This window comes from Mytilus californianus, unplaced genomic scaffold (assembly GCF_021869535.1).
Source record: "Mytilus californianus isolate M0D057914Y unplaced genomic scaffold, xbMytCali1.0.p SCAF_8, whole genome shotgun sequence".
Classification (NCBI taxonomy): domain Eukaryota; kingdom Metazoa; phylum Mollusca; class Bivalvia; order Mytilida; family Mytilidae; genus Mytilus; species Mytilus californianus.
Genome location: NW_026262734.1, coordinates 26733444 through 26753592, shown reverse-complemented (window position 1 = coordinate 26753592; position 20149 = coordinate 26733444). Strand labels below are relative to the sequence as shown.

The 20149-nt window shown below is 32.0% G+C and overlaps 1 protein-coding gene across 3 annotated transcripts in view; it reads right to left on the bottom strand.

The window, feature by feature from the left end:
• Positions 1-20149, bottom strand: part of LOC127711242 (major facilitator superfamily domain-containing protein 12-like) — a 256747-nt gene that overhangs the window by 209470 nt on the left and 27128 nt on the right. For all 3 annotated transcript variants that reach the window (XM_052217236.1, XM_052217237.1, XM_052217235.1), the window contains 6 exons: positions 17401-17493; positions 16119-16211; positions 13992-14165; positions 11928-12022; positions 7263-7381; positions 3921-4008 (listed from right to left, as the gene is read on the bottom strand). In XM_052217236.1, coding sequence (XP_052073196.1) covers positions 3923-4008; positions 7263-7381; positions 11928-12022; positions 13992-14165; positions 16119-16211; positions 17401-17493 — 660 coding nt within the window. In that variant the 3' untranslated portion in view covers positions 3921-3922. The remainder of the gene's footprint in view (positions 1-3920; positions 4009-7262; positions 7382-11927; positions 12023-13991; positions 14166-16118; positions 16212-17400; positions 17494-20149) is intronic.

Here is a 20149-nt window from a genome sequence, read left to right as displayed (position 1 = left end):
CTTTTACTTATGATACTGACAATCCCCCACAAAGTAATATAAATAGAACCATACAAATAGTAAGCAAATGCATGTTCTCAGATTCCATCTCCCATATAAAAAAAAATCACATTAAGAAAAAAATGAACCTATTATATGTTCCTCTCCTAGCTTCAAAATGTATCCAAAATCAAAGATGTGGAACATATATATTCTATCATAATCATTTGGTAATTAATGCAATTAGTATCTGTTGAACATAAAAAACTCAATATTACATAAACAACACCCCTAATGCTCATGTTGGTTGTCATTGTGCAACACAGTTAATACATAGAAAACATAAAACATAGAACTCCTTTTGTCATATAATTACAATATACAATATATATATACAATTTAAATCTTAGATAAAAGCGCTAATAATTGTCTTTAATGCAATTAATTAAAACAATCATTACTTTCTCTGCCTAGTTGAATAACTGTTACATGTAACAATAACTTAAGGGAAAACTTGGAACAAACCATTGAACTATAGCAATGTGGTCATAGTCAGGTTGCCTTTGTCAGATATAGATGAGGGTCTGGATTAGTTTTTACAGAATAGGGAATAATGGACAAAAAATGCAGAACAAAGGGCTAAAAATATAAAGAATAGAGAAAAAACAGGCAAAAAAAAAAAAAAAAAAAAGAATAGAGAATAATGGGGTGCTGCAATATAAAGAATAGGGAATAATGGACAAAATTTATACATAATAGAGAAAAATGGCTTAAAATTTAAAGAATTCAGAATTAATAGACCCCCAATCCAGACCCTCATAGATGTGAAGCTTTCGAGACTGAGAAAACAAACAGATGACAATTCTTTCAGGTAAATTAAATTGTCACAGCTAACAAACTAACGCGTTTTTCTGTTTCGACGTTCATGAAGAAAGCTCGAAGTCAATAGATTACCTTGTACAAGCAATTTCTTGAAAGAAAAGTCAAATATGCCTAAGTATGAATCGAAGGAGATCAGGAGCAATTGTCATTGTTGCAGCTAGAAACCAAGAACGCAACTTTACCAAATGAAAAAAAAATAAACGCTATATATAATTGTTGCATTTTAAGCGCTGTACTGGATTAACTTTCATCAATAACGACCGAACCCAAAAATTTGAAAGCAAATGATATATAAATATTGAATGCCCGAGCAGCCAAATGACCACGAAATAAAAAAGAATAGCCTTATCCACCTTAAGTCAACTTTGCCTGCGGAGTTGGAACCTTGGTTTCTTAATAATTTTTAAATTTATCACTGAGAATTTAAGAAAGGTATGTAATCATTTCAGGACAAAAGAACAGATTAATTAGCTGATGATACCTCCGAAAAAGTGATATCAACCCAACACCCAATGCTGTAAATGTAAATAACACTTTATAAAGTTGGTGTGTCCAGCGCGCTTTTCTGGATTTACCTTCACCAGGAACACTCAAACCAAAAAGACAACAGACAATACATGTAAGAATGTAAAATAGAGCTAGTTTTGTCGAGCTTTTCTTGAACAGCGTTGACATAACCATCCCAAATAGATCAAAAATCGAGGTTTTGTAAACATAATCGCTCCGATTTCAACCACATTTAGGCCTAGGTAACATAGATCGCAGGGTTTGTCAAACTAAACATTCAAGTCAGATATGTAATGTCAAAAGATTTTTTTTGTCGACGGATGCGCTGTATGTTGGAGGCTCCAGTGAGACCCCATAAGATCACAAGGTCGCGCTTAAAAATTGCCTCGGGTCACCAGGTCACTTTTAAGCAAATTTGAAAGCAACGGTCATCCATATAAACAGAGTTCTCGAAACCTTTTTTTAGCCGGGTGGTTATTAAAACCACCAAATCTACAAATACGGTGGTCCCAGTGAAAATTACGTGGTCCTGTATTTCCAAAAAAATGTTTGATAACAATTTTTTTGTATACATGTATATATATAAATAAGATTAAGCAAATATATGATTCCATATCAATATTGATATATATATATATACATATATACAATTGTACTCAAGGGCATACAAAATACCAGAAAGCATATAAAAAGAATAAAAGCACCACGAACTTTAAGTTGGACATCAGGACTATCACTACTCTCAAAATTGGCGGACCTACATGGTTTGTGGCCGACCTACATGGTTTGTGGCCGACCAACATGATCTGTGTTGGACCTACATGATTTGTGGCGGACCTACATGATTTGTGGCGGACCTACATGATTTGTGGCGGACCTACATGGTTTGTTTTTGACCTACATGATATATGGCGGACCTACATGGTTTGTTTCGGACCTACATGGTTTTTGGTGATCAGTACCGCAAAAATGATAAGGAAACTTAAATAACATTAAATGTTGAATGTAATGCACACATTTGACACATCCAAGTCAAATAGTTCTTTTAATTTAAACCTACAAATAATCGTAAATAGATATGTTAACAAGGTATCATTTGATACTCTGTGTAATGGGATTAATCTAAGTAAATGCAAGAATTGACAACATTAGAAAATAATCGCATTTAATAGGGTTATTTAGTAAACATAATTTACATGCGAATCGAATAAGTTAATCGTCCTATATTGGCATAATGTATAATGACTCATTTTTTGTTGTTCATTTTTAAGCTTCCTCAGTCGTTTTTAGATAACCCTATTCATCGTTTGTTAGTTTTACAAAAATCTTCTCCTTTGAAACTACTGGGCCAAATTTAACCAAACTTGGCCACAATCATCATTAGGGTATCTTGTTTTAAAAGGTGTCCGATGACCCTGTCTGTTAACCAATATGGCTGACATGGCTTAAGATAGAACATAGGAGTAAAGTTAAAGTTTTGTCTTTTGTCTTGAAAACTGCTGTAGATAGAGATAATCTAACAGATCAGAATAGTTCAGAATATTGAGCTCTACCGACTGTCTATAAAAACCACAACTGCCAGACGACTTCTTATAGGAGTTGTTGTCCATTGTTCAAGACGAGTTTTACCATTTCCCCCCCATGTTTTGCCTTTCATCTTAAAAACTATAATAAATAGTGAGATAATAAAAAAAAAAAGAAAGAATAACCATACAAGTTTCACAAACAATTCAACGTTGTCGAATCTCGAAAACTACAAAAGATACTAGTAGATATACTTTATATTTGCACTTAACTGATGACTTTTACCAATTTTCTACGTCATTGCTTTTCAATTTGAATATTATTATGAAGATTCAAAAAAATCACTAATAGAAGATCTGAAAATAGGTCACATTGATGAAATTGTCAGTTGTCTTCATATATGATTTATTGCCCTTAAATGATGATTTTTACCCTTTTTTGCGCTTTAGGCAAAACTATAGAAGATAAAGAGAAATTAAGCAGAAAAAATTATCACCAATACAAATTCAAGTTCAGAACTATAACAACTACGTCAGTCCTGTGTACAGGACCTTTTGTGTACACATTTCATAATATCAACTGAGCCTATGTTAATTGTTGGTATCTGTTATTCAAAGAATTAAAGGGAACATTTTAAATTAAATGAAAACAAGGTAAATAGCACAAAATAGGTATCAATTATTTTGGAATTCACATAAACAAAAAACTAATACATGCTTTCAATGTTAGGAGTAATCAAAACAAATGTGGTTGTTTAAGGAGAATCCCAAAAATAAACACAGTTAAATGTAAAAGAAAGTAGTTGCATGGACCCGACTATAATTGCGGTGACACCGAAATGTATGTATAGTCCGAATTTTCAGCTAGAAAAATATAAACATTGAAATGAAAGGGAATGTCTCTTAAAATAACATAAAGTCAAAGACTACTGTGTGTTACACTTCACACACGCCGCAAACACATATTTGTATGAGTTTGGTACCAATGATGTCTGATGTGACACATAATTTAACAGAAAATTCACATACCTTCAAAATTTTGTAATTTGTACTTGTGCATTGTTTTCATCCATTTTGACAGCAATATCATCAACGTGTTTGTTAACGTCTTTTGATGCTACAAAAATAACATGCTTCAAGACTGAGTAAGTAGTTAAATCTTCAGAGCTGTAAGGAAACTCATTCAGTGTATACAATAATCAACGACAAGAATTGATTGACAATGTTAAAGTAGGATTGTTGTTTTTTATAATTCCCTTAAGAATGTATATTCATTATTGCGTACATTTGAATTGTTTAGAGCATATGAACACATTATTGTCAATATAATGGAATTTTATGCGACTGTCATACAAGTGAGAGGTTTAGCTAGCTTTAAAGCCAGGTTTAATCCACCATTTTCTACATAAGAAAATGCCTGTACCCAGTCAGGAATATGACAGTTGTTTTCCATTCGTTTGATTTGTTTGAGCTTTTTGATTTTGCCAATTGTTAAGGGTCTTTCCGTTTTGAATTTCCCTTGGAGTTCGGTATTTTTGTTGTTTTACATTTTTTGATGATAAGCCAATATGATTCATTCTGTCAAATCCTACAATAACTACAGAAAAGCTACTAGTATGAAGAAGAAACTTTCAAAGAAAGTTGTCAAGATATCACAAGACACTTGGTAATTATCGGTTTGATACTATAATTATTCTCATATCAACTTCAAATATCAACAATTTTGTAAAAACATTCAGATTCAACAAAAAATTCACTTTAACAACAAATTTGTATACGTTTGGAGGACGTAATTTTACAACGAACAGTTGACTTTCCTATAGGAACCAACTGAGATCTTCTTTTACCCAACCTGTTTCTTTATTCAAATGAGACAGGAACAATGCAGGAGCTTCTCAAGAAGAAGTTGGTGCCCTTTAGACTGGTGTTTGTCTTTTCGTCATTTTTCCTTTTGGCTAAGGTATTATAAAATAAGGTGATTCCAGAATTATACAAGGCCCCGAAATAACACAATGTAAAACAATTAAAACGAGAAAACCAACGGCCTGATTTATGTAAAACAAGTATGATATACTCCAACAAACGGCAACCACTGAATAACAGGCTCTTGACTTGGGACAGGTAAAAAAGGCTTGACTCATCAAACCGATACAAAACAACAATCTCCCTTCCCCTTCCCCAAACAACTAAAAGCATACAAGATCTAGTGCATTACATGAAGAACAATACCTATTATAAATCTGATCGTCAAAGTCCCATAACTGTGGAATGACAAATCATAAATTTTCAAAATCAAACCATAACTCTGGAATGACGCAACCAAAGAATTTGAAAATCAAAATGAAGCTTTCTTCTAATTTTTACGGTGATGTTGTTTACCGAGCCCGGAAATTAAGGTACGATCCGGGTAAACTTATCAAACCTTTAAAAAAACATATTCTAAAGAGTTACCAATTCAACATTGTAATGAGATCTTTGAATTTTGTTTTTTATTGGTATAAATATTTATTTTGTTATCAGTACATTAAAACCATACTAAATATTATTGTTATACACATATGCACATTCACGGTTCTACAATCTGTCGATACATATATGTTGGCATTGCACAAGGTCATGTTTTTCTCTGACTGTTAATGACGTCTTTACACTAAATCCATTGTATGTTTGATGTGTACTGATTAATATTTTAGTCTTACATGATTTTTTCTATTAGTTGTAATTGGCCTTGAAATAACTATCAGTAAATGTGAATACTCTCAGATCTGTATATATAATTTGTGTCTTTTTTGTTATGAGGGATGTATAAATTCCCTGCCATGTCCGGTCTGTGTTTGTGGTAGATGTTATTATGCTTTCTATAGATCTGTTAAGCCATTTTCAAGGGTTGGCGCCCTCAAACATATTTGACCCCGCCACATTCTCTATGTGCCTGTCCCAAGTCAGGAGCCTGTAGTTCTGTGGTTGTGGTAGGTTCATGTCTCTCATATTTGTTTTTCGTAAATTTGTTTGTTATAAATTAGGCCGTTAGTTTTCTCAGTTGAATTGTTTCATATTTTTCATGTCGAGTCCTTTTATTGCCGACTATACGGTATGTGTTTTTTCATTGTTGAAAACCGCACGGTTGCCTATAAATTTACTTCCACTTTATTTGAACTTTGATGGATAATTGTCTTATTGGCAATCATACCACATCTCCTTATTTTCATATTCTATCAATCCGAACGTTCTGTTTAAGTTTTATGGGAATTGGCATTTAAAGTTTTTATAGGAAATATACAGTATACTATAATACATCCCATCTAAAACAGGATTTTAATACCACGCATATGAATATATACATGTACACAAAGGAGATAACGAACACCTTTCTCATACTTAAACAACAACATAAACCACTTCATACTTTAAAGTATGATACAGCGAAGGCCTCCAAAGCTTTTAATAAAACTAAAAGTTGTAATATTTTGGGTTTGGAGAATAGAGACTCTTCCAATTAATTCAATTTTTATGATATGATGAGTTTTTTCCCATTATTTTAGAGAATGTTACATTTTATCTCTAGTAAGACGTGAACTGAGATGTCCATTGTAACTGTGTCCACGGTTTCATACATTTTGCTATAACTGTTCTTACTAGCATTGATTTTGTTTTTACTAATTAAAATTAAAACATAATTAGAATTGTGTTGTAAAAACTCATCACAGGCTTATAATTTGGTACGTCAAACGTTTACATAAGACTCGAATCAATTCAAATAAGTAGAATCATGCACCATTGAATTGTTTTGATCAGTTAAATATATTTCTAGTTGCTGAATACCAGAGGAGCCAAAAAGGAAAAGAAATATTCACCTGGGATAATTGCATAAAACAATGAGTTGACATTATACATTTATTTCCCTTGCCTGAGGGAGATATGATGTTTTGTTAAATTTCATGTGGGACAGTCTCGAGCAATGAAATGGTCGTATGACTATTAATATTTACATATAGTGGAATAATAACATTTATCCCCGTTGGTTTATAAATCATGTTTTTAAAATTACACATATCTTAAAATAATTCAAAATAGTTTTACCAAATCAGATTTCTTTCTACAACTTCAGATATTTACATGACACATCGAAACAGTATTACTAAACTATTTTAATATCAGATGAGGTCAGATGAAAGAATACAATGTTCTATTTCTTGATTAATTCTTTGAAGAATGTGTCGACTGGCGAAGATAAAAAAGAATAAGAGTACAAGTTTGATAAAAAAGACTCTGCGCTGCTATGCACTTTTAAGGGAAACTTGCCTATACACTAACTGTTGTATATTTTACACGTTATCATGTTTTGATTATTTACTAATATGTTATTCTTACCTTGCAGACTACGGTTACATAGCTTTGTAGATAACAATGTCAACAAACATAATGATGCAACTACTGTTGCACTTGCTGGTACAAAAGTCAATATTGTTCTGTAGTATCCCGCACAGGTTCTTCAATAGAATATACATTCATGTATCCATTTGTTGCATTGTTTAAAGTATTTCTAAATATTCATTTAATTAATTTAGAAGACACGTCACATTGCATAATTACATATTCTAACTTTTTGTTTACGTTTTCAAAACCTTCAATGATATGTACAAATGCGACCAGAATTAAATCTTTCATTTCTTTCAACAAATAGTTATTTTGGTATAACTCATACTAAACAATTCAATTCTTAGGCGGAACGGATATCCTTTTAATTCAGAGAGTAGGCTTGATTTATAAGTTTGGTATCATGGCGAAAGTAAATCTGAAAAATTGTGTCGAAAGCACCAAATTTATAAAGTTTTTTTCTTCATTTTCATATAAGAGCAATAATTGCTTGCCCTCTCGGACCACCAGGGTTAACCCTGTTTACAAAAACAGAATTTTGTAAACTGTATGTCATTAGATTTGGCCCATTTTACAAAAATCTGTAACATAGCCCATTTACTGTTCCTTGACCTTAAATGACGGTTTTTACGATTTATCTATTTTGCATATTTTCCTGAAAAGTATCTACAAAGAGGTAAACATATATATTCAGTTTGGCGACACAGGCTCTTCAGAATGTCTTGTTTATTTTGGTCGACAACGACACATTATAGCATTCTGTGTGACCTTTCTCTGATGAATAAAATTGAATGTATCTAAACTAACAGATATGTTATTGTTGAAAGCTGCTCAATTTTCTAGCTTCTCTAACTTAGACTTCAACAAAAATTATTCGTTCGATGTCGTAATTAAATGTATACTTCAATATTCGTATCTGTCTATCGTATTGCATACAGTTACCAGTGTATCAGTGGTAGAAAGTTTCCTGCTCATTGATGAGAAATTTGAATTTTCCTCTTCTTTAAATAAATAATTATTTATTGAAACATTGATTCTAGGAATACGAAATCAAATAAGAATATGGCTATCGGTACTGTTGAAACAGGCGTGATAATAATAATCGTATACATGTATCAACCGAACTCTATAGCGGTGCTCATTTCAGACTTATTAATATTTTAATTTTAATTTTCATATTTTAGAAGCAAAAATAAAAGGGAAACTCAATAACACATTGCGTTTTCCTATTCCGAATAAAAGATAAAAATGTGACACTGAATAACAATTCCAGGTCGGTTTTCAAACAAAAATCCTGCCAAGGGTGTATTGTTTGAGTTTAGGAACACCTATCAGGCAATTATAAATAAAGCTTGCATGTTGAACTGCTTTCAAAAACAGAACGTAAATAAAGGTTGATACTTATTTTCTACAGTTACAAATTTCATCTTCTATGTAACGAGACTTGATTTGATGTGCATTGTTTACATGTATTTCATTATCTCATCTCATGAGAGAATGTTGTTGAATTCTTAGATGAGATATCATAATCTGTTGACACATCGGGTCTCGCTGCGCTGGGCATTGATTCGATTTCCCAACGTTGAATCTATTTGTTGATACATTTGAATAGAATAACTGCTTTCGAACATCGGTTAACTATTTTTCATGCTTTATATACATATCCAAGGTAAGCGGCATGTAGTCTCATGCTCGTTATAATTATCTTGTCCTGTTCTAGATCTTTTGTTTTTTACCGGTTGGTAGTTTTTAGCTCTTTAGTGCCGTTGCCAATCGCAGAAGACTGTACTGTAAGTGTTAGTTAGGTTGTTGTCTCATTAGCAATAAAACAAATCCTTCAGAATGATCTGTTTCTATATTCAGTACTGTATTTAGTCAGCCGTTTAAATGTTTTTTGGAGGGGGGATGTTACACTTTGATTATTAGAAATGTAATCCATTTATAATTATTGGCAAAATCTTCAGGCTTTTTGTAACGCAGGAGGTGAGATATAAAGCATTCCCCAAGAATCAGAGTTTTAACATATGTAAAGTAATAAGACAGGTGGTTCATTGAATGAGAGTTTTAAAACGTGGTTTAATAGTTACTTGATATATACATCAATTATGCAAAGTATGTTTGGTAAATATTTTATGAAGTTCGAAGGCCAAATTAAATACGAAATTGAAATGCATGAATGCAACACACAAATATCAATGAAGCACATTTGCGTCTGTCTTTGTCGCAAGCTTTAGTGGATCCAGATACTTAAAAAACTAACTTTAATAGGATGGCTATAAATTCTGCTAACATAATATATGGTTATAGTCTTCTGCTGTGAATGCATTACCCGTCATGCGAATCCACATTCAGTCACAATTGGGAATATGCTTTTTTGGAATCTGAAGAAATAAGACTGCGAAAACTTGTTGCTAGTGCGTTTGGACACAAACATGTCGTATCTGTCAGCAAATTCTTGATGGGGACCGTATTACTTACATTGGCTTATGCAGTGTCGATTTCAGTCGTTCATCGTCAAAATTCAGTAAGAACATTTTTTCTGTAGGTAACAGAACCCTGCTAATAAAGTCCTTATAGTGTAAACCTGAGATAGTAACGTATCAATTGAGATATGTAAACTCCATACGATGGAGCAGAGGCTATGTTTCTGCAGAGAAATGTAAAGTGGACACGTTCGTCATAGATTGCAGTATCGAGGAAACGATACAGATACGAAGAAAATCATCTTGTTGCGGTAGTATGCTTTATTTCAAATTTACTGGGATACGTGAGATGTAAGCACTCATTAAAATATGTTATTGAGTGACAGAACATTATCAATATGTCTGAAAGTGAATTAAAGATCTTTACAAGATGTTTATTTTCATTTTGTCTATGAGAAGGTTTTGTAAAAATTCTGCTCCATATGAGTACAAACAAAGTTAGCCAGTAAGGGTGCACAAATTGTGCACATTGGAACACTGACTGCCTTGAAATATCAATCCAACAAATTACACAAAAATGTTGTCAATCAAAAAGACCAGCATGTTGATGATATCATCATCGATGGTTTTTTTTTTTGTTGAATCAATGAGGTTTCTCACAAAGTCAGATTTTTCATGACCTAAAACTGTATCTATGATTCCCATTTTTTTTTGTAGAAAAAAAACTCTGTTTGATATAACGACGTATTTGATCTTTCCATTAAGCATGGAGAGAAGTAATGTAAAGCATAGAAAAATAAAAATTTTGATATTGCTGCAAAATTATAAAGTTTTGGATTAAAGAATTTGCAGTAGATTTTTAAAAATCCACACCTTATTGACACCGCTGGTTGAACATGCCTTATCGTGATATTTCGAAAGGTCGTATTTTACTGTAGAAAGACTTGGGGTAATAAATGTTTAGTCGAACATCTTGTCGACCCGGCTATATATCGTTACTGTATACAGGAGTTTCTAAGGAAGAATGAATAGAAGCTAGCAGTATCCTTTAACTTCACGTTCTGCTATAAAGTAAAATTACAAAAATACCGAACTCCGAGGAAAATTCTAAACGGAAAGTCCCTAAGTAAATGGCAAATTCAAAAACTCAAACACATCAAGATGATCTCTTTTCATTAAATACTGAAAGTTTGGAGACTAAATTGAACGTATCAATCCCATCGAACTTGAAACGAAAGATACACCAGATACAGCTAAGTATGCCTCATATCTTGACTTACATATAGAAACTGACAATGAGTGTAGGTTGCAACAAAAGTTTACGACCACAGAAATGATTTCAAATTCCCAATTGTGAACTTTCCATTTCTATGTGGCAACATTCCAGCAGCGTTTGGATATGGAGTATATATCTCCCGGTTCAAACGACATTCCTGAGCTTGCATTTCCTATCATGATTTCCTTGATAGACGGTTGCTTCTTACAGGGAAGTTATTGAACCAAAGTTCCAATGGTGAAGTTGAGATCATCCCTTCGAAAATTTTATGGATGCCATCACCAGTTGGTTGACCGTTATCAAACATCTGTATCTCAGATGACGACGGACATGTTACAATTGTCGTAACCACTATCCTGTTCTTTTGTTCTCGAAAATGAGACTTATCTTCGAGTTTGTACTTACATGAGCAACAGGACGGATGCCAAAAATTGATGTATAGAAGGATTGGCTTACCCTTCTGGAGCACCTGAAATCACCCCCGATTTTTAGTTGGGTTTTTGTTGCTCAATCATAAGATTCTATGTTGTGTTTTATGTAATGTTTTGTATCTTTTTTCTTTTCGTCGTTTTTTCGTTTTTTGCCGTGGTCTTGTCTGTTTGTTTATATTTATGAATTCTGAATATCCATTTGGTATCTTTCGCCTCTCTTTTATAAACAATATGAACATGTTGAAAGATATTTTCAATTCTTTTTTTGTATTTTTTTCATCAGTGGTTCAAATAAATTTTCAAAGCAGTAAAATCATATTATAATCATATTATCTTACATATAACACACATAGCCTTTCAGACGCCTTAATAACTAATTGCCGAGAAAAAATAAACAAACTAAGCAAAATTGCATTATTCCAATGAGTTTTAATGGTAACTGAAATGACAGAAAAGCATATAAATAGGTCAATCCGTCCATGTTTAGTATGCAGACCATGAACAGTATTATCAGTGAACTGTATCTTACTTGCATGGATGCATATGCTGAATCACAACAACAACTACACCACTTGACAGTTTTTCTGTAAAACTGATTGATCCATATACAAACCCAGAACTTTCCTGAAAGTATATTATACGACGTACACTAATGAGTTTCAAGTAAAAACTAGTTTTATGATGCAATTTCGTTTAGTTTACATTTACTAGTAACTTTCTATTAAGCATTACCGGTAATAAAGAATGAAAAATATTCCTTTATTAACTTTGTCCGGATGATCAAATAGTGTTTTGTAATGACAAAAACTTTTATTGTTTTGAATTTCAACCCTTTTATTAAACGTTAGGTGGCAGGTATCAGTAAAATCACAAAAATACTGAACTCCAAGGAAAATTCAAAAAGGAAAGTCCCCAATCAAAAGGCAAAATAAAAAAAACAAACACATCAAACGAATGGATAACAACTGTCATATTCCTGACTTGGTACAGGCATTTTCTTATGTAGAAAATGGTGGATTGAACCTGGTTTTATAGCTAGCTAAACCTCTCACTTGTATGACAGTCGCATCAAATTCCATTATATTGACAACGATGCGTGAACAAAACAAACAGACACAATAGGTAAAAATGTCAAAAATAGGGGTACAGCAGTCAACATTGTGTTATCATCTTAATCACTATAAAAACAAACAAATGTAACGAAGAAGCACAAAAAGGCATACATCAAATTTAAAATCCTCGTTTTGCTTATATTATACGATTTTATTTATCTATGTAAAATCCACCCATAAATGATGGAAGGTTTTAAGTACTTTTGGTCTATTTGTATGATTAGATCATCAAGAAAATTCAGATAGTTAAGTGATGAAATATATTATTGCCTCATGTCGACTTTAAAAACAAATGAATGCAAATATTTGGTTATTGTACTACATTAATAAGTGTTTGCATAAACAACATGGTGATTTCCCTCTAACATTGTACCAACCAAGAGTAAAAATTGAGGTATCCCCTCTTAATTTCATCCAACCAAAGTGGGACAAAATAAATTTTATGTAAATCAAAGTATATCTTGAGATGTCAAAGTAAGGGATAGGTGTGGACAAGGCTCTTATTCATCAAATTTCATTGATCACTTATTTTGGAAAAACCTTTCGAAATTTTGGGTACTCAATATGCTCTTCAACTCTGTACTTTATTTGGCCTTTTAACTTTTTTATTTCGAATGTCACCAATGTGTCTTTTGTGTACAAAATATCTGGCCAAACAAATTAAAAGCCTGGTATCATTGATGAGTTTTTTTTTATATTAACCATAATATTAATTTGTACATATAAGTGATTTCCTCTGCTAAGGTTGTAATTCCAACGTTTAGGTTATCGATTGTGCTTTACTATAAGACGCAAGTTCTTTCTATGCTCAAATTGAATTTAATACCGACTAAGTACGAAATCCAGACTATGATTTTAAATTCTGTTATGAACTTTATGTTTCTTCAACTTGTATACAGTCACTTAATGTGGCAGTAATTACAAAAAGCGACAAAACATACAAACCTACTAACGTGTAGCCGTTTTTCTGCATAGAGCTAATTTGCTGGAAGCATTGATGCCCTATATAGAACGCCAAATCAGTTGAAAATTGCAGTATAAAGATATTTGGTGACTGTTGGTTGTATAAATTTGATTGTATATAGTCAAAATGTTGGTTATGTGCTTGTTGTTACTTAGTTGATTTGTAACATTACTTACATGTACATTTTGAATTGTAATATCTTTATTGCAATGAAATTTTATATGAAAGGATAAAATTACTCATGCCAAGTATTTCTTTATTTGAAAAAAAAGATTAATTCTGAACAATTTTTTGAAAAGTGCCAATTTAAGAAAGACTAATATGGGAAAATCAATGGTTGTATTATACCTTAAATTAGTTAATTTTTGTTCTTAATTTTCATTATTGAATTATGATATAATGCATTGAGTATTACAAAAGATCACATTCCTATGTCCATATTAAAACAAATACCATATTTAGTTCTTCAAACATTTCCTACAAACAACAAATACACATAAAACAATAATTCATGTACCGTATTTCCTCCAATCAAGTCGGCATTCATAGCAAAAGCGGTAACCAACATAGTAGAACCTCCGATGCCAACTAAAATGGCAACGCCATAGGCTTGAGTTGATGTTGATGATTCCAGAAAGTGTATCCATGTACATCCTGCTACTCCAAAAATGATTCCAACAAAATAAATAGCCTACAGTGGTAAATTTATTATCTTTCATAAAAATATGACGTTGTCCTCAATTTCGTGCTAAGTGTACCCAATTCGTTCTTTAAGTGGCGAACAATGGGTGTTGAATGGCACATATCGGCTGTAAGAAACATTTGTTGTATACATAAGAATAAATAAAAAAAAAAAAAAATCAAGATCCAGCCTTTGTTATCATAATAACTTTATAATGTTAGTACTACATAGTGTGCTAGTGACTTGACACTATATATATGGGGTCAGTAAATTCCATATTGAATTTACTGACCCCATATATATCGTAGTACATCACTAACGTACTGTGTAACGAATATATCTTACCGACTATCTTAACATGTGGCATTTAGACTAGTGTCCTATCAAAGTGATCAAGTCTTCAATATAAAGAACCTACTTCCATTGGTCTATACAAAAGCAAATGCCAACAATAACAACGTGTTACCTTTTAATGTGTTTAACGCATTTAAGTTCATCATCAATTTCTTCATCTGTTGTCTGGGTGAAAAATTCAGATTTTTCCGCAACGCTGTGTTTATGAGGATACCAATGTGTTACCGTAGAGTTTTATTTATAACATCAAAACAGAATACAGGTATGCGGATTTTTTACGTCGTCCGCTTTAAAAAAAAACAAAATTATGGTTTTACCCAAATATGTCATTAGGAACAGTCGTAAGAGTTGCAGTATATCAAAAATAGCCATGCATTGTCTCGAATAATAAATTTTGTTTGTATTCGGCTCTAAACCGGATAGAAATCGGCACAGCATCACATTCTAGCTGTTTCTATCAATAAAATTTATATTTCGAGGCAATCTATAAAAATAAGGAGATGAGGTATGAATGCCAATGAGACAATTTTCCCCCAAAGTTCAAATATTTAAAAGTGGATGTAAGCAATAAACGTATTTACACGTTTGATATTTAGCTATATTTTGCCTCCGACTGACCTTAGATCTACTCCGAATCACCTTTTGACGTCAGGCAACAATCACTTTTAAATTGTGACGTCAAATATTTTGAATTATGATGTCAAAGTTTACGGGAACCTGTGTGATTTTACGTAATGGCGGACAAATTTGCATACAAGGGTAAATACGTCTATTATAGACAACCAATGATATATGGTTATTTTATATTTAAGCGGAAAACGATATTGGTTTTTGTTTTGTGGGAATAGAACATCAATACGATCTGGACTAAACATTAAACCATACCAAAGCTGTATAATTTGTCAAAATCTTTTAATTTGGGAATGTTCATGCAACTTATTCAACAGTATCATGAGTATACAATAGTGGGAAAGGAGGGGACATTTAAAAAAACAGTAAAGACCTAGCAGCACTAAATTTTATGTTTTTGAGTAGTTATTTCTTTATTTCCATATTACAAATCTCAAAAACTTGGTATCCTTCGAATAAACCTGCGGAAATTGTAATCTATTTTCTATTGTTTAAAGAGATATCCGTTTTACTGATAAATGTAATATTCTTTCTCCAGCTGTTGCTGAATACTATATAAGCAGTATGTCAAAACACTTATGGTGTGACTTCTTTGCAGGTAAAATGTATTTTTGAAATAAGCTTTATCAGTTACTAGTATGTGCGATAAAAAAGCCTGGAAATAATAAAATATCAAAAGTTTGACAGCATATTAAGCTACATAGAATAATAATAAAATCTAACAGCGTTAAAGGGTAGCTTTGCTCAGAGACATGTAATACAATTATATCATATTTTATTATATGTCTTTTCTTTGTTTAAGGAGTTCATGTCATAGTCTTTGCATAATAACATTTTTTCATTACTTCATAATTCACAGACACCATCCTTTTAATTTGAATCAGCATGCACCTTTTCCCCTCTATCCCAAATATGTCTGTAAATGTAGTATCTTTTATGTCGCAAAAGCTGCTTTTATTGGTTTTACAATATACTCACCTTTTTTCCTATTTTCGTATTTATAGGCTTCATAAGGAGCGACATAAAAAATCCACTAATGTACACAACTAGAGGTATCACAGCAACATTGTCCTATGAAATATGTATTCATAAAGTATATTGTTTATTTCAAAATTTTTAAGGATAAGAATTAATATTTGTTGTCTCTTATAGCAGGAACTGGAGCACCTAGGTCAATCCCGGTTTATTGATGGAGTCCGTGGGGGTCGGTGTAGTGTTTAGTGGACCGTAACTTGTCGTTTTATCGTTTTTCTTTTGTACAAGTTTAGTTTTTAATTTTTCGTTTTTTTTGGTTTTTGTTTATTGCTTAAAATATCCACCTGTGTATCTTCTCTCTTTCCCCCGTCTACAATATCGGTACTGCCTAAACATATTCAAGTACATGACGTAATAGTAATAATAAAAATGATAGTCTTGGAGAACATGATTTATTAATTAGTTATAATTGGTTTTTGACTATCTACTGCGTGTACTCTTTTATCGTACTTTGTAATTATTGTTTTTATGTTATTTTTTTGTGTGCCTCGTACCTATATATTGAGTAAAGCCATTTGAAACTGATTTTTATAGTTTGTTCTTATCTTGTGCTGTAAGATTCCTGTCCCAAGTTAGGAGAGGTTGACTGCTAACAATCATGTTTACCCAAGCCAGTCTTTTTTTCAAGCAATGCATGTTTTGGAATCTATTCCAATAAAAAATATATATATATATAAAAAGAAAAGAAATGAAACGCTTCTTTAAATTTCGTTTAATTTTTTTTATTTCTTTTTATACCAGACTATCGTATAATTAACAATTAAAAACACTAGTTATGAGTAAATGGTAAATTGTTCAGAGCTACTGACATGATTGAAAACATACCTTTCCTAAATTGCCTGATTATATATCTATAAACTATTAAAAATCTAAGTTCAAACGCCCTCAGGCAAAGTTCATTGTAGGTGTATTTGGTAAGTATTTACGTCCTTTTTGGCCATATAGCTCTTCACGTGTATCGTGATGTATAAATCATTTGCTTTCAATTATTTGGCTTCCTGATGAAGGTAAATTCAGAAAAAGGTATAAGCGCTTCGGAAGAATAGAATTTATAAAGGGTTATTTTCATTTTTGCCACATAAAATACGACGTTTAATTTGATGTCAGTTAATCTCCTAACTAACATAGCAATCAAACAAAATTCCCCCTTTTTAATCGCAAATACAATTTGTTTCTAATTAACTCGTAACGTTATGGAACAACAAATATATTTAAAGTGACCTACTTTTTCCATATGCAGTGTTTCTGTGATGAAAAGTGGTAAATAAATCTGTGTAACATTAACAAAAATTCTAGCACACATATAAACGACACCAATCTGAAAAAATAACAAAGAATCTGAAAAATATGTGTTTGAAGAAAGAAAAATGAATAAATAAAAATAATTTAACTTATCGTACATGTGAATATTTACTGTTCACCAGGTAATGACTGAACACATACATTGTATGGACACCGGTCTAATGTTGATAACAGTTTGTTAATTTCTAAATGTCGCTGGACTCTTTGGTCGTTGTTCTGCATTAGTGTATCTTTGACGTTTAATCCACATCTGTTTGAATTCATAACTTAAATCGTAATGACTTGTTTTAAAAGACACATTAAATCCCATAAGTCTAAGAGAAACCTTAACGTCATGGCAAAAATACCAAAAAAGTTTTTTTTTGCCATGACGATAAAGTTTCTCTTAGGCTTATGATTTAAAAAGATTAGCATTCCAACTGTTGAAATTGGAGCACCACATAGCGACTTATGTAAAAAAACATGCGCGTATGGCGTAATAAGTTATAAGCTTTGTATCTTTGTTGAGTTTTACATCTATTGCCGTTGACGTTGATATTGAAAAAAATATTCAGTGTCTGAGATCGAGAAAAATAGAGATTAAGGTTGGATCCTTGTGATTGTTACAGAAGACCTTCAAATTGTCCAAGACCGATAGTTATTTTATAAATTTTTTTAAAGAAAGGAATAAAATCGTCCATCTGCTAAAATGAACTGGATGAAATGTACTTATATCATCAGTGGCTTAATTTTTATATACTGCAAACTTAGATGGAAAAAAAGAAAGCTGATAATAATCTCTGGATTCTTTCTTCCGAAAAGCACGAATATTGTTGTTAATAGTATAAAACATATAAAAAAGTAAAACGGAAAGTTCTTTATCCAATGGCAAAATCAAAAGCTCAAACACATCAAACACATCAAACGAATGGAAAACAACTATCATATTCCTGACTTGGTACACGCATTTCTTTATGTAGACATTGGTGGATTAAACTTGGTTTTATAGCTACTTTAAAAAACCTCTCACTTGTATGACAGTCGCATAGAATTCCATTATATTGACAAAAATGTGTGAGCAAAACAAACAGAAATATTAGGTAAAATGTCAAAAATTGGGGTACAGCAGTCAACATTGCGTTATAATCTTAATCACTATAAAAACAAATAACTATTTCAACAAAGAAAACAAAATTGCATATAAACACTCTATAGATCAAGTACATAAGCAAAAATGAAAAACAAGAATACAAAAATGACCATAGCACAATAACACAATGCCGGGATGTATAAATATCAAAGTAACTTTATACATAACTTCACACAAATCAAGTAATCAAGAAAAGCGTATTGTGTTTGCTCTGCTATCAAAGCATCCAAAAACACTGCCGTTGTTTGAGTAATAACACTATATTTAAATTCTTAAACTGAGATAAAACATTCGACTATTTTCATACATAAATTTTTTACTGAAGATAAGTCAGATTGTAAAAAATGCGAAAGATCCCAATCGACATTCAAAGGGAACATTCAAAACATTAAAAAATGACTGCATTCAAGGTTGCTGTTTAATACCACGAGATTTCAACTGTGCATTTTCTAATTGACACAATATAAATTACGTTTTATATCTGCATTCAGTAAATGTTCAACAACACATATTTCGGTCCCTGTGAATAATGCTCTTTAAATAGGTTAGGAATTCGTTATGAAATATGTCTACAAAGCTAATATCAATAGGAGTATTAACAATTTATGTTGGGTGAAAAACTCTTGAAAAGCTACCATCGTTTGAAGGGCAGTTTGCGCCCATCGGTGGTTTTGACTTGTGTACTCTGTATAATTCACCACGACACGATGTTTTGAAGAAAACGTTCTCCTTTTTAGTAAACTAGTCTTTTTATAGATCAGGATATAAGCTTGTCTAAAGCGGTCGTTACGATTATTTTTCAGAAATAAATCTTACCAGTAAAACCAAGAAATTGAACATGCGAAGAAATGAACACATTAATATTTGGCTTGATGATAATACTTTTCGTTTTGAAGATAACGTATACACCAACGTGATAGGTATTCTGTCTGAAGGATATTTCATAGAGAGTGGAGAAAATCTCATCACGATTCACGAGTTGATTTTTTTGTCAATCACGATTCACAGAAAATAAATTTCCATGATCACGGATCACGAAAATATAAAAAAAAATAAATCTGTAGAAAAACGGATCACGATAGCGAAAATGCGCCGATCACGAAGAACGAAAATAACCCATCAGGCCCCTCATTTAACTAACGCGAACTTGCAGCGTCGCCGTCGTTTTTTTTTTATATCAAATATTGCATTTTTTGTTACAGAAAAGACAAAACAGGTAATATTTTTTTTATACCTTTCCCTTCATCAATCCTTATAAATATTTAATGATAATCAATAACCGGTTTTCAAATGCATTATTACCATTTTCAAATGGATTGAGATAATCCTTTTTCTTAGCAAAGCAAGGAAATTTGTATTTTTAAAATAGACATTATTCAGATTCATTATTCTGTGTGTAAACTGGTTTTTACTTTAAAATACTGCTCATGCACCTGATCCTTAAATGCCACGACCCCCCCCCCTCCAAAAAAAAAAAAAACAACAACAAACAAACCAAAAAAAGAAACAAACAAACCAAAAAAAAAAACAAACAAACAAAAAC